The following is a 16,448-nucleotide window of genomic DNA, read 5'->3' as shown; positions in this document are numbered from 1 at the left end:
ACACACACACACACACACACACACACAGGCATCTTTGAAGCCATCATTTTTCATTCCTTACTGGATGGTTAATGTGACTTTGAGCACACACAAATAGCAGACGTGTGGATTGCTGTCATTGCTCATTCCAGCAGCCATTACACTGTTGCAGTTGCTCAAGCTAAGAGGCTGAGAGCCTCCACCCTGAACATCAGCCCTCCCATCACATTTCCTCCTCCCCGCCGGCGCATGAACACACATAAATACCCACTTCTTCCTCTCTTCTCCCAGTGACATCGTCTTAGACAAGTGCTGCTTGTCTAACTCCCCTCACCGACTGATCTGTGGTGCTCTGCATGGCGGCATCAAAACAGGATTTGTGCTCTGAAAATGGCCTCTCGTTTCGAGTTGAGCCCGTGGAGCGAGGCGACCTGCGAAACGAAATGCATGGGGCTTACACAGGCGGAGGGATGAGATGAGACGAGTAGGGGAGGTGCAGAATAAACAAGTAAAACAGCGTGGGCCGCAAACCATCATCTTTAAGGAATAGTTCAACAATTTGTGAAACGCATTTATTCAGGTGGAAAGTTAAACGAGAAGATTGATATCACTTCCATATCTGTCCATTACACATGAGGTTACATTCAGGAAGCAAGGCTTTGTCTCCAGGGCGTAGCTTTCGTTTCGGAGCGTCAAACACTTCCTGCACTCTGGTGAATGTCTCTGCATCAATTTATGGTGGAAATAATTTTATTTATGTGAAGGAAAACACAAAATTCAGGAGCCAGGTGACAAGGCACGATTCACTCTTTCCACCTATTTTGTGTCTTTTGTTTGGGGAAGTAGCCTCGACAAATATGCACATGTCACCGATTCACATCAAAGATACAACTCATTTTAACTAATGTATTATAATAATAATAATATAAACTGGACTTTAGCTGTTTCTGCCAGATTGTGGCTCATGTTCAAAATGTTCTGCACATTCCAAACACAGCCCACCTATCTGCGTTCTCTGAGGAGTCGTAGCATTTTGAGAAAGAGGTAATATTACAATTATAATGTTGTGTGTTCACTCCAAAGATGACACGAAAGAGTTCGCTCAAATATTGGTGGGGACATGTCCATATGCAAACCTACTCCCTCGCTTTGCCTGAAGGTGAGAAAATCCACCTACTAGCACTATTCTTTGTTTTGTAAAAATGTTTCTGTCTCCAGTCATTATGCTAAGCTAAGATGGCTCCCCGCTGTAGCTTCATATAGAGCGCTGCAGGAATGAGTCCTAAAACCAGGAAATGCACTTTTTGCACTTCCGCTTCCCTTGTGTCGAAGTCAATGTCGTTTTATGTGAGATGCATCAAATGTGGTGTGTGGTTAACACAAGCTTTAGAGACTTTGATGTTTTGTTCTACGATAGGAAATACGTCAGTAAATGTTGAGGTCGATGCTAACTTTCAGGTTGGCCGACAAAAACATGTCATCCCTGCACCACTCTGTGTATCATACAAACACGAGAGGGGTATCAATTTTCTCAAGAAAACAAATTAGCTTATTTCCCAAACTTCAAATTCAAGACAACTTCATTAATCCCACCAATGGTCAATTAGTTACGAGCAGCTTGTACACAGAGACACACAGTAACAAACAAAAACCACATACAAGCCAACAAACACACAGAGGAGCTAAAATGTGGAATAAAGTCTATAAATAATGACGGTAAAATAAACGTTTGGAGCATCTAAAAGTCGGATAGCAGAGGGGATGAATGGTTTCAAATGGCGGTTAGTTTTACAAGCAGGTAAAACACAACAATGCTCTGACGGCTGCAGAGAGAATTCACTTAGCAGGAACACGACCTGAGGAAGCCACGTACTGGCTGTTTTCCGCAGGATTTGTTGGTCGCGGAGAGAATTCGGGTCTCTGTGTTCCACTCCCATGATAAATGTTGAACTACGCTTCGCAAAGAATCATTATTTGTTTTGATATTACGTAACCTAGCATTTTTTTCCAGAGTAGATGCAAGTCCAATAATGGTACAGGTACTCAAATCTACCGTTTTATTAACGAAAGCACTCCAAAAGCTTCAGCGACTGCAGGTTAAAATGCCAATGTTGTGATTTACATTTGTCGACCAAAGTGGCTTTTTACAGTTTGTGGTCCACAAACTGCGCAGTAGGAGTGGGTGTAGAGGAAAATAGATTCACTGTTTGAATTTGTCTTACTTGCTAGAAGCAGCAATGTTCTTTTCACACTGACAGAGGGGGAAAAACAGAAGCTACGGAAGAGATGAACAAGCACAATTGACTCCGGCATAACGGAGTGCTAGATAGTGAGCGGCGGCCGCGAGGAGAAATACATGATAAATAAAAATGTAAAAAGCTGGAGGTATGTGCATCGGGCAAATTGGAGTGATGTCATGTGGAAAAAGGAGTCAAGAGGGTGTGATGGGAAAAGTAGAGATGCACTTTTTGTGATTCAGCGGGAGGTGGACTGACATAGCGTCACATTCGTTCTCACACAGACACAAACTCACTCAGAGAACACATCCTTCATAGGAGGCTTTCAGCTTCCACTCCCTGCTGTCACTCTCTTTGCTCGATCCCCCTCGAGGATGTGGCACTCATCTTTGTTTACCACACACTCGCGTGTGGGCCTCTTCCCTTCAAGCACACACACACACACACAAACAAACAAACACACACGGAGTAATGTGCGGTCCCAGAAGACAATCAAACTGCAATTTCTGAACCACCTTGCCAAGAGCTTGCTAGAAACAAAAGCAGGCAAATGTATTCTAAGAGGCATCAATATTGTTTAATCTGCTTGCCAGTTCCTTGCCAGGTTCCACCTGGATAAGCACCATTTGGGTGACATTAAGCTACTTATGTTGCCAATGGCGAGACGGTGCCACAAATGAAGCCAACCAAGCTTCACAATCACAATCAACATTCCCTTCACTCTTTCTGTCCACTTTATTTGGACAAATGTTTATCTTTGTTTCCCTGCCGGTGCTGCAATTTGCTGCAACACAAAATAAAATGAAATCAATTGCAGATCCCGTCTTGAAAAGCCTAAATTACAGCGTGAAGGAGAGCAGGTGAAAATAATAAAAAGAAGGAAAAAACAACACATTGTTCTCATCCTTTGTGGTCGTGAATGTAAACTAGCGAGGGGCCCCGATGCCATTGCTATATCAAATCTGCATTTAGATGGAAATGTTATCACAAGCTTAACCCCTGAGAAGCTTGCCTTTGTTCGATATCTATCTGTGTTCCATATTGCTCTTTGTCACCCTTTTCTCTAAACAAGGCTGATAAAAAGGAGAAGGACTAATGAAGCTGGATGTCAATACTAAATGGTGCAGAAGTAAAGACTGTGTGCTAAGTTAAACTCATTGACTAGTCCGGACTTTGTTAAATGTTAACGGGCGATCTTTCATTGACCTCGTCCTGTGTCTTTGTGTCGAGAAGGGCAGCGTGTTCCTCCTGGAAGCTCCACTTCCAACGTCTCCGCACACAGAGCTCGGATTTTCTTTTTCCCGGAGGTCCGCGGCGGCGTCTGTGTGCTCGTCACCTGTCGGCCTATCCGTCTTCACGCTCTCGAAATGACTAAACACCGTTGGAGAGCCTTTATGGTGCTGGCACAGAGCTGCACACCGAAATGGGGTGGGCGGTAATGGCATTCTCACTGTAATAGAACACAAGTGCAAATATCATTTCTCATTCCCTCCCTCTCTTCCTCATTCTTTTTATTCCGAGGAGCGTGCACCGGGTTTTCCGATGATAAAAGCCCCTTTTCTCTCCGACTTGTCCACATCAGACCCGTCAGTCAAGAGCTACCGGGACTGATGGAGTGCATCCTCTGCTGTCGTCGCCGCACCACTCCTGCTGCCTGCGTGTCAGCTGATTATGTGTGTGTGTGTGTGTGTGTGTGTGTGTGCAGAACTGTGTGTGTGTGTCACAAATCATGACGGATGAGCTGTCTGACAGAGGCGTGCCGCTATTGGTTGATCACTGTGTTATGAAATGACAGCTGATGCCACACAAACAACTGGACTGCTTTTGTTGTTCTCTTGTTTTTAATCTGGAGCGTGATGGATGTGGTTTAATGCAGGAGAATGTGGACTCAATGGAAATGCTTTTACAGGTCAATAGTTGCTTTATAACTTCGTAGAACGTTTCCTGGAAAGAACTATGTGAGTGAGTAGAGAGAAAACAGGGACGTTTGTTTGCTTCGTACTCCTCCTTCACTTCAGTAAAAGTAGTAAAACTACAGGAAACAAATACACTGTTAGATAGTTAAAAGTGTTGCTTTCCCAATTTCACGGCGCTTTATACGGAATTCAGAGCGAGTCTATGATTGAAGGTGCTCCTCCACACGTCTGTCAACATGGTGATGGCTGAGCCGACGGCTAGCAGCTAATGGTGCTAACAGCGCTAACAGCGCAAACAACAGCAACAGCGCTGACAGAACCGTGTTTTACGTGGGGAAACGGACACTAACCGCCGTATGAGTCAGAGTTATATTATATTATTACCATGGTGTTGTTTTCACATTGTGAGTCTGTGTGTATCATCAACGTGGTCCTGGAGACACCTACTGTATCGGGAAAAATGTGGTGGAGTTGAAGTATAAACTAGAATGAAACAGAGGTTTCTTAGTTACCACTGCTTTCCAGAAACATTCCCATGAATGTAAAGTCAAATATCAGCGTCTTTCTAAGAAATGATTGTGGCTTCAACTCAAAAACAAGATTTACATTCACACTACTATACTTAGCAATTTAGATACACGGGTAAGATGATCTCATTCTATCACCTAAAGGGAATATTACAAACCAAAGATGGTTCCTGTTGAAATATAAACACAGAACAAACTTTTTGGGACGAGTGGGAAGAAGTTGAATCCTTTCTGCCTTCTGATATGAATAAAACATCTCAAGGAAAGCGACAGCGAGTGTGGGTTTGTTTGTGTGCGATCGGACGGTCTGACAAAACTGCTCGTTCGTCTTTATTGTTTCTGATGCGGGATGCAGAGAAATGCATCCTTTTAACAAGACCTTGGATGACGCACAGAAACACAAACGGAGAAAACGAGCGACACGGAGAGAAGTAACACAACGAAAGTGGCGGCGGCTCCTACAAACCGATACGTTATCATTTGGGAAGACGGGAAGGATGCTGAGACTGCCCCCACCGAGCCCCAAGACAGGATAACCATGGCAACAGAGGCACCACGTATGGGAAAAAAAAGGAAGGAGCTTCTGATCAGGGCAGGAAACACACACACACACACACATTTAACTGTGTGCTTTGAGTGTGGCCTCTTCAAAGAGCACATCGGAGGTTATGTACTGTATAATGTATAATGTAATGAGGAGGCGATGGTTTCCTCCTTGTTTCTCCACTGTGTTTCAACACTGGCCTGTCTTTCACTGCAGCACACACACACACACACACACACAATCAAATATGCAAAGATACACACACTCTCCAATGAAGACATTGTACACAACACACTCCTCACTGAAGTTCCCTGTGTGTGTGTTTGTCTATATTTGTCCACGTTGCCCGTCTAAACACAGCAGGTCTGCGGGGCGGACATCACGCAGGGTTTGGAAATGATGTCTCCTCGCTGACATTCTCCCCGAAACATCCCTCCCAACCCTCTGCGGCTCCCTCCTCTTTCTCTCGTGCTCTACTTCTCCTCTCCATACAGTCCTCTGTTTTCTCGTCGTTCTCGCTCTCAGGCTTTGTCTCACGCTAGTAGCCTTTGAAAACTGTCATGAAACGTCTCACATAATGACCTGCCTGCCCCTGCAGAACTAAGCATGAAAGGGCAGCTCCATTAGATATTCAGTAGCTTCCCGGTGGTGTTCCTTAAGTATGTATGTTTGAGAGTCAAAATGCTATTCTCCTGAGCCCTTCCATAAGAGTTTTTCCATAGATATGACCTGACAAGCAACGGCCACGTAAAATTACTGTTTTTGTCAATGGAGTCTCATGGCTTTAAAGAGAGCGATACAACGACTGCAGCTCCCGGTCAGAAAAGGCATGAAAATATTCTGAATATAGCGTACACTTAAACATTTTCTAGGTGGTTAAAATGTGTTTTTTTGCTGCTCCTGTCCACAGCCAATTTATCCTCGCCGTCAGCACTTTCTAACGGTAAACTGAAGCTGTTACATCACTCTCTTCAAACCCACCAGCGACATTACCAAAAACAGTATTTCTACCACGCACAGCAGAGGAGTATACATACAAACACACTTCTAAAAACCCTGAAATAACCCTTTATTTCCAAACTTTCCAAACTTAGCACAGCTAACATTGACGCAGCTAATGCTATCGTTCACATTAGTCCCAACATTGTTGATTAGCTTTCTGTGGTGACCTACTTCACTGCTTTCTGCTGAGGTGGCAGGAAAAAAAGCACAGACGGAGTTGACGTTTCAGCTAACGTCAATGTGAAGGACTGTGAATGTGGATATAATAATAATATATGTAACCTGCGGTAAATGTTTGATTGATGTATAAATAATCAGGTCTAGGTATTGTATGATAAGTCAAAAATGTAAAAGTTATCAAGATCATGTCAGTATCGCGTACGATCAGCCCGTCACGTAATCGTTGTGACAGGCCTACACTGCAACCATCCCTTTGTGACTGCCTCCTCTAGTCTCCTCATCGCTAGTCTCCTCCTCTCTAGTCTCCTCCTCTCTAGTCTCCTCCTCTCTAGTCTCCTCTGTGTGACGAATATGAACCATGTCCCTGCAGTCTGAGCTGACTCCTACCAGGCCATGTCAGGCTTCACAGGAACTCCCCGCAGGCTGCTGCCGTGACTCATTTTGCGCCCTCTGAAGCATAATGATACGTTTATCTCGCACGGCACGCGGCCAACATCTTCAAATTCACAAACACACGTACACGAGCGCTTGTACACAAAAGTGCAGGCATGCTCACGCTATCATCGACACACACACATGTGCAAAAAGCTCACCCCTAATCTGTCCCCCCCACGTCCCACCTCTCTTTCCAATCTCTGGGCTGTCAAGCAGTGTGTCACGGGTTGAGCTTTAGTGCCAGCCCTCCCTGTGGTCCTCCACCTCCCATCGACTGTTTCCAGAGTCACTCAGCCGAAAAAACTAACACAAAATGCGGGAACGGAGGGAAAAGACATCGAGAACAGGAGACAGTAATGCCCTCAAAAAACTAAACTCCTCCAGAGCAGAGTGTGTTTTTCGGGCTCCTCAGAGATAATCTGTGTGTGTGTGTGTGCGTGTGTGGGCCAGAGTGCGAGCTGCTCTGCGATTTGGCTGCATAAACTACCTGGCAGATGTAACCTGAAGGTTTCCGCGCAAACACATACGCACACGGAGGAGTTGGCTCCATTTTCATCATCTCTCGGCTGGCGAATCTGAGCCCCGAGTCACAGAAAGGACCCCGTGCCAGGTGCTTTGACTTTTCTATTTTTTATTTTTGTTACCTCCACAGAAGGCAGAAACATTACGTTAGAGCGAGGAGCAGGCGGTCAGGGAGGTCACTGAGAGCACTGAGGGGGCATGAGGTCTGTACATACACATAAACACATGCAGATACAAAATAACTACACAGCAGGGGAGTACGAGGAGAGTGTAGAGAGGCCGAAGAAGGATGTGAATGCTTGTATTGCATCCTCTCTCCTGCACGGCTCTGCAGAATAGACAAATAAAACTGCCAAACAGGGAGGATGTTGAGCGACCAGAACAGACGTACAGATAGATAAATGACTCAGAGTTTCGCACTATGACACCGAAGCCTCCGTTTCTCTCTTTTCTTAAAACCTCGCTTCATGTTTCCCTCTCACGCTGTCCTTCCCTCAGCTCAGTCGAGCGGTTTAAAAAATTCAGTCAAATTATCATCCAAACAGATGCAAAACGTCAAGTCTCTCTCGCAAGAGTTTGTGAGACCTGCTGACTCATAATGAGAGGATTAAGATCCCAAACTTCCAGCTTTGCAGCCGAGTAGAAGCTAATTTTTAATGAGCTCTGCAAACGTATATTAGAAATAAAAATCTCGGAGATTTAACAAAATATCAAAATGATCTTTCCTTCTCTTAGAAATGGCTAAGAGGATTACTGTGAGCTTTTTGACATCCCAGATTTGTTTTTCTTCTTTACATCTCATCCTCGCGCCCCGTCTCTGGAGTGCTGTTTTTGGAAATCATGAGCAGATGAAACAGGAGAAATAAGTGAGCTGGTAGCTGAGCTGTGAAGGTCTGCCAAGCACTCAAGATACCAACACACGAGACACGGGAAGGAATGGACCGACCGACAGACCAAGGAGATGTCAACGCGACAGAGGAGATCTAACGAGTCATCCTCACAACACCTCAACCATCACATATGGGACCGTTCATTCGTGGGTAGGCGGGACATTCATTTTGCTAACCTGGCTGTCACTCGCTCATGAATGCTCCTTTGTGTCAACGCGGTGTTGACCAGTGTGAGTTGTGATTTTGCCAGTGAACAAACCAGAAGCAGGCATGAGGGAAGCTTACAGAAGTGGGTTATTTGCAGCTGTATACTTTACTTAAAGCTGGGGGAGGCAGGTTTATTTTGGGCATCATACAAACCATAAGAAGCCAATAGGAACGTCCCGTCTCTGAGATGACCTGTGATTGGTCAAAGCATCACATCACAAGCTGGATTTTCAAGTTAAGAGACGGCGCAGAAATCTGGTTCTCCAACACGTTCTTCATACTAGACGTGCTGGAGAGGTTTTCACCCCCGAGGAGACAACAGACAATATAATAGTTTGAGCCATTTGAGCTACGCTTTTACAAAATCCTATGCTAGTGGTTTCATTCTTGAAAGGTTCTTGGCTGAAAGTTTAAAATTGTGTGATTATATGCTATTTGGCGTTGGAGGTGATGTGGGTTTTGTTTATCTTTGACTGGAAGGAAATGCTGGATTATCTGTATCACACATCATTCTGGCTCTCGCCCAGTCCCCCTGCTTCCCCCCGTGCTCTACAACCAGGTTTTTAAGCAGATGTATTCATCCCCCTATAATTACACCGGGGACATCATTTATCACATCCTGTACATGGAAGTTGGTGTGGTGACAGGAGCTAGATCCAAACTCCCAGTGTCGATTTATGGAGGAGTATTCTGAAAAGCAACGCTCGGTTTTGCAGGATGGTTGCGCAAGTAGTCTATCAAATATATGATGTATTTTTTATTTTCACTAGTATTAATGATAACTATGAATCATGTGGCAGATTGAGTGCACACAGAATCTGATATATCAGAGGTAACAAGACCATGAAGTATTCATAGGCTCCATTTCTACCGGTAAAAAGAATGAGAGAGGCTGTATATGGCTGTATAGTATGCAGCATATTAATGTACTGCATACTATATACTCATTCAGTATGTATTGCATACCGACTACTAAATGAACGATTTATTCAGGCGTTAACCTCCCGTTCTGAAAAGTGAAGCCAAGGTGGAAGTGCCTTAAACATTCTCTCTTGTGGCCAGCAGGGGGCGGCTCCTCTGGTTGTATAGAAGTCTATGAGAAAATGACTCTACTTCTCTCTTGATTTATTACCTCAGTGAACATTTTAAACATGGGTTTATGGTCTCAATCGCTAGTTTCAAGTCTTCTTCAATACAACATGATGTTCATTTAGTAAATTATGGTCCATTTAGAGTCAAACAGACCATAAAGCAGGGGATGCTTTAGGGCGGGGCTACCTTATGATTGACAGGTCGCTACTAATACTAGAGCCGTACTCCTCTGCTGTCCAAATATGGTCACTTCCGTTCCCTGGTTGCAAAAAACAAAGATGGCTCGAACTCGAAGCTTCAAAACCGCAATTCACAACCCAATGGGTGATGTCACGACGACTACATCCACTTCTTATATACAGTCTATGTATTTTACCAAGCAGACTGGTTTTAACTTAATGAAATGACACATTAAAACCTTTATCCTGGCTCAAAATCTCACAAGACTAACAGATGGTCTCAAGGCCCTGAGACGCAATGCATTGTGGGGCAGTTGAGCATGTGCAGTAAGCTCATGACTCAAATTCTTGCTAATGCAGTATGAACCTGGGCATTTCTCAAAATCCACACACCTCGCAGTGTGAACTCACTACATATTACATTTTACGTTTTTTTTTTACATTTTGCATGCACAGAGGGTCGGGAGACGGGGACCGCCCAGAGTTTAATGAAGACTCACCACAGCCCGCGGTCTGGAGCAGAAGGAGGGCCAGCAGGGGCTGCAGTCCACACACAGGCAGGACGCCCTGCATCCTGCTGCACCTGGAGACACAGATGAGGAGAGGGAGAGAGAGGAGGGGGGGTGAGTGCACAGAGGAACAAACCCAAAGCAACACATTGCCCTTGTGAGGCTCGTCTGATACATACTGCATGCTCGGATGAGTCACCGGTTGCAATTTCCTTTTCATAGGATTTTTTTTTCTTCTTTTTCGCACAGCGAGGGCGTTAGGATAGAGGGCAATCAATTCATTCTTCATTCTCATTTAATGTTTCATAATGTGGGGGTGATGAAGTCTTCTGGAGCACTTTGAGACCAGCTGTGATTAAAGGCTTTTAACGGCTATACAAATAAACTTGACTTAATGTGACCGTGGCGTTTCATCTTTTTCAAGTATGACAAAGACATAATCTTTACACTTCACACTTCACACAAGTATTGCCCCTAATGATATGAAAAAAAGGTCTCATTCATTTATTGTCTTTACCCTTTTATTTCTATTCAGGGTCACACGGTGGTTAAACCAATCCCAGCATGCACTGGGCAGAAGGCAGTGCAGTGGTAGGCTGGCAACTTTCCCAGTGTGTTTTATAAACGCAGATGCTCAGTTCATACCTCTGCTCTGAAAAACCACCTGGCTCGCATGTCTTCGGACGGAAATCTACACTAACACGGAAGTCAGCAGCGCTAAACACCGAAGCACCGACGTCACAGTTATCCAGGTGATAAAATCGTTTCAATGTTCTTGAATAAAATGTTAAATGTCGTTATAAAGGTTGGACTTTGGATAAGAGCTGTTTCCTTCAAAGTGTGAAAGAAAATCTGTGGAAAAAGAGAAATCTTTATTCAGTTTACTTTGTAAATAAAAGCTTGTTTGTTGAAATGCGGCGTGGGATTAACGGAGCGTACTCAGCTGTGTGCAGAATAACAATAGATTTTTTTGGGGGGGGGCAAAAAAAAACACGGCACAACAGAGAAAGATACTAATGCATTTTAACAACAGAAACAGCAAAAGAGCCAAATCCAACTTGATGGACCTCTGCGTTCCCTTGCTGCACACGGCATGCTGAAAACTCTGCCGAGCAGAAGAAATATCAAAGCGGCGTCGACGCTGTCACAATAAATATAGAAAAATATCTATTTGAGAGCCCAGGTTGACAGGAACAGGTTGATGTGTATGGTATGTCTGCATTATGTGGACAGATTTGGGGGTTTTTTTTGGGAGGTAACTGGGGAATTTTGTTCAAGTCGTACAAACACACGCGCATGGTTTTCCCTTTTATTCTTCAAGGGAAGCGAGTTCAGATTTATCTGCGTAGCTGTCTGAGTGCTTACAGCAGCCAAGAGCAAGCAAACAGGCAGAAGATGTCACACATTTAAAATCGGTGCGTTTATTTACGTATATTTGACTATAATATGTTGTGTGTCTGGTGACTGAGGCCAAATGAGGGAGGTCAGGCCCTGCCGTGGGGCCTGAGAAACCCTGTGTGTGTAAATAATGAATGTAGTGTCTCTGGGGGCCTGAGGAGGGCTGGGGAGGGGGGGATCAGTGGAGATGCTGGACAGATAGCCGGTGTCGGTTACAGCAGCGTTGGACTCAAACCTCAAAGGTACAGCCAAGGACAAACACACTGGCCTCACAGCAAACACCTCTGCTGTGCCGCAGCTCAGTGGAAGCTTATTTATGAGTCTCTGGGTGTTTGGAGTGTAGTTTCACGTTGTTTGTGACCGATAAAAGTCACATAGTTTAACAAATCATTCAGTCCTTTTAATGCACTACATAAACAACCACAACTGGTTCACTTTAATAGTGTGATTTGTTCATTTGCTTTTTGAGTACATTTTGAAATAAATAAAGAAATGCTGGTCAGCACTTTAGAAGGGATCTACAATTGGACAGAAATTGGAAGGTAGGTAGTAGTTTGTATTGTACGTGGTTGCACAAAGGGTTAAACATCGACCCTTTAAGGGTAACCGGTAACAGTCTTCGCACTTCAGAGCCTAAATACGGGTACGTCGGGGAAACTGTTTGAATGGTTTGCTTGTACAAAGCTTCTGTAGAATTGCTTTAAGCTTATTTTAGGACAAGACTACATTTGTAAGTTACATATATTGTGTTGCTTTGTGGTGGGGAACAGAATTGGGGGGGCGGGGGCTCTCTGACAAATTATTCACATTATCAAATTCATAGGGCAGCCCTAATTAGTGAGGAGATGCAGAACAGACTTGATATCACACTAGAAAGTAAGATCTGGTTTATTAAAAATGAAGCGAAATGACATTTTGGGTATTGCAACTGCAACTTTCATGAATCAACTTGTACAGTATAACTAATTAGATGTGCCAGCTTAATGATCGTATTAGTCAGTCTGAATCTGCATTTTCTTCCCCTGTCATCGTCTCTCTCTCTTCCGGTCATCAACAGCAGCTACTCGTGTGCTCTCCAGGGCCAGAGCCTTGTTTACTGTGACCATACTATTACACGTCTCCCTTTTATTTTCTGCTCCCATCATCTCTCTAACACACTTACTCTGCTATTGATTGCTCCTTCTCCTTTATTTCCCGGTGCTTTGTTTGGCCTTCTTTTACATTTACTGTACTGAACAGAACACTAAATGTTTTTTTTTTTTTGCCTCCTCTTACCAAAGCACCAGGAAAAGTATAACAGTAGAATAAGCAGAGCAAAGTACAGTCTTACAATATCGGTGTTTTAGAGATGGAGACAAAAATGTTGCTAATAATTTAGCTTCTGCTCACTAAAAGGCTCATGGCTGTGGCTACGCTTAGCAGAATGCTAAACTATTAGCAAAATATTTTATCCATCGCTCTTATTGTTTAGCCCTCTGCGTGACGAAGCAGCCGTGATGACTACGGTTAGCAGAAGGCTAAGCTAAACTATTAGCATCATTTTCCCTCTATTTCTCTAATTGTTCAGTTCGGCGTGACGAAGCAGCTGTGATGACTGCGGTTAGCAGGAGGCTAAGCTAAACTATTAGCAACATTGTCCCTCTATTTCTCCAATTGTTTAGTTCTGCGTGACGAAACATCCGTGATGACTGTGGTTAGCAGGAGGCTAAGCTAAACTATTTTTGTGTTTGACTGCAGTCTTTTCTTTGTTTTGCCTCCAGCTAACACTGTGATGTAACCATGACGCCGGCACGAGAAGGGTCTACGGGAAGAATTCTAGGACAAAGTTTCATTGTGCGTGTGTCTCACGGCATGGGACAGGACACATGCTGTGAGTGTCCTTTCAAGACATCAGCTCACTCGAGTCAGACACACCCACGCATGAGTCTAAATTCAGCTGCTGTGACACAATAGCCTGTACATCCACACGTTTGCCGAATGCATTTTCCATGAATGCACACAGTATGGATGTGCTTTAACGTTCACTAAACCCTGAACAGTAATTTGACAGAAATTGGAACCAATCTCAATCTCATTGTCGTGCGAGAACAAGCAAGCAACAGTCAATTTTCATTGAATTCACACCTTTAAAAGCTGTTTTATAGACAAACTCCCCTGGCTGCACCTGAGTGATCTCCGACTAAAATTCAGCATGAGCACTCCTGTGTGTAATACCAGCTGCAAACATCCAGTCAGATCTGTTCCCTTTTCCAGTCACAGATCCTGCAGATGTGGCAGATCCACTGGGTGACAGACAGTGAGAAGGTTACGGACAGACAAATATGTGCTAAAAATATGTACCGACTTAAAGTCACCTTTACAGAGCCCAGCCCTCAGCCTGGGATAAATCTGGTCCAACTAGATCTGTCATCTCATCTTAATCTCACTTTTTACCTCAATCTGTATTTGGGAAAATGTAGCTGCCAATCTGCCGCCGTCTGTGTCGATGACTCGCGATCCGTTGTGCGTTTGTTCTTCTCTCTCCTTTTCTTTGCTCCTCTCAAATTGTCCCGTCACTCTTTCCTCACCGTGGTGCATTATTAAGAGGGCTCATTAATCACTCAGGCTGCCTGTCTGTCACTCCATCACCGCACACTGCTGTTTTTCCTGCAGCACACGCACACACACACACACACACACACACACACTTTTCCTACACACAATAGTGCTGGTTTCACAGGGGGGGTTAGTCCCATCAATGTCTGTGTAAAAGTCCCTTAGAATGAGAAATGAGGCCACCCCTTCAAGTGACAAAAGACTGTTTTCCTTAGCGGGAGCATATTACTAAGGTTTTAGAACCTGTCACACTGTGTTACACATGGCTTTCGCGGTTCACTTTTTGTGCACTAACAGGGTCGCTTCTGTGTTCGCACCTGTCTTACAGCACGCATCGTCCTTGGGTGGCTTCTTTTTGTTGTGCAGTATAACAAAGCACTTAAAATGAAAACAAGGGATGAGTGGGCGGCTATATTCCAGCTTATAAAACCTGTATGAGGACGGAACAGCAGGACACCCCCAGTTTATAAAAAAAGGAAAAACCCGGGTACTGTGGGCCAGAACACAACATGTTGTGCAAGAGACAGTTAAAGATGAGTCACTGATAACTCTCTAAATGAGTCAATTACAATCTAAACAGAGGGAGGCATGAAGAGGGGCCAGAGATGTGAGACGGAGAGAGACGGTGAGAGGAAGACAGGTGGTGGGATGTTGACAGAAAGAGGAAGTAAAGGCAAAGAGACGATACGGAGAAAAGCCAAAGCTTATTTCAGCCCCACTCAAATGCCAAGCCTGACTGGGTGATGGAGGGGGGGACTTGAATCCTAAGCAGCCATAAATTTCCCCTGATGCTGTGCAAGGCCCGCCGCTCTATGTGTACGCTTGGAAGGGAACGGGAGCTGGTAGAACCAATGAGAGGGGAATATGGCGAGGCTCCCAAAAAAGAGAGAAAAAAAGAGAGGAAATTGCCATCAGAGTCAGAGCCCACCATACGGGCTCAAACACACAGCGTGAGCCAGAGACAGTGTCATTCCATCACACACATGCACACGCAACAGTGCATGTTCAGGAAATAGCAATTTGTCCTACTAAATGACATTCCCATACAAATGAACTGTATTGTACGTAACGCTTGTTCTCCCGGATTACACACGTGGTTAACTTTGTTTGTTGACAAAAGAACAATGCAACACAATTACTTGGCAACAAAACTAATTGGTTCGTGTTTGTAAAACATCATGGTTTGGCTTAAAATAAGTACAGTTGTTACATTATTTAATTTGCAGGTGTAAATTAAAATAAATCAACGTGGACGTTTGGTTGTTAACGAGACACAAACGGCGTTCTCCTGGTTGAAAGTCCTGTGTTGTTGTTTTTTAACAACCCACCCCGACCTCCTGTCTTCGCAGACTTCCATGGACGACGATTAAAATTGTGACACATCAAAGACAAATGAGATCCGGGAGAAAAACACGTCAAAAGCATAAGCGACGATGCAGTTTCTTTGTGTGGGAACGTCAGAGGAGGAGCTGTTGGAGGAGAACTTCCAACAGTACCGGTGTTTTAATGAAGTCTACTATATTAGGAAAACTGAATATGCAACGTACAGTGTGAATAACATGGGCAGATGCTCCTGTGAGTGTTGAGCACGCACACATGCACATGGCACAGAGCCATCAGTGCACACATCTGTGCACATCTCAACTCAAGACGCACTCGAAAGCTTTTTGCAGACGATTTGTACTAACTTACAGTGCTTTTATCCCACGGGATTTGGGCTCTACTTTATTGTTATTGTATTATAATTCTCTCATTGTTGCATGGCCATTGATGCATTTCATTTTATGCAAAGCACTTGGTAATTGTTATATTGAAAGGTGCTATAGAAATGATTTTTAATACGCTCGGCTGTACGCGACTGAGGAGCTGCTCGTGCTCACATGAAAAGGTGCAGTTAATCAGGAGCGAGGCAAAGAGGGATGGAGGGATGAAAGGAAGGAGGGAAGAGGGGATAAGACTAAGGATGAGTCTGTGCTTGTTCCAGCGTTATCGCCACGGAGCTGAAAAGTGCTGTCAATTACAGTGAAGGGTTTCGCTGCACAGCCTGCATGCACAGTTGCACACCCAAACCCACACGCGGTGCATTTATTAAGTGCTTGCGGTGTGGACTACATGTGTGTGTATTCAGATGCTTTAATTCTTCAATTTTAAATAAACACGGTGGTCCAAATGGCAAAGGTGGGAGAGAGAGAGAGAGAGAGAGAGAGAGAGAGAGAGAGAGAGAGAGAGAGAGAGA

At 44.2% G+C, this 16,448-nt stretch overlaps 1 protein-coding gene across 2 annotated transcripts in view; it reads right to left on the bottom strand.

Moving 5' to 3' along the window:
* ncanb (neurocan b) overlaps positions 1–16,448 on the bottom strand; it is a 135,296-nt gene that overhangs the window by 96,046 nt on the left and 22,802 nt on the right. For both annotated transcript variants that reach the window (XM_031868428.1, XM_031868427.1), the window contains exon 2: positions 10,211–10,293. In XM_031868428.1, coding sequence (XP_031724288.1) covers positions 10,211–10,283 — 73 coding nt within the window. In that variant the 5' untranslated portion in view covers positions 10,284–10,293. The remainder of the gene's footprint in view (positions 1–10,210; positions 10,294–16,448) is intronic.

This window comes from Anarrhichthys ocellatus, unplaced genomic scaffold (assembly GCF_004355925.1).
Source record: "Anarrhichthys ocellatus isolate YVR2014 unplaced genomic scaffold, GSC_Weel_1.0 scaffold42, whole genome shotgun sequence".
NCBI lineage: Eukaryota > Metazoa > Chordata > Actinopteri > Perciformes > Anarhichadidae > Anarrhichthys > Anarrhichthys ocellatus.
Note: the sequence above shows the minus strand (reverse complement) of the source record. Positions and strands in the feature narration are given on the sequence as shown.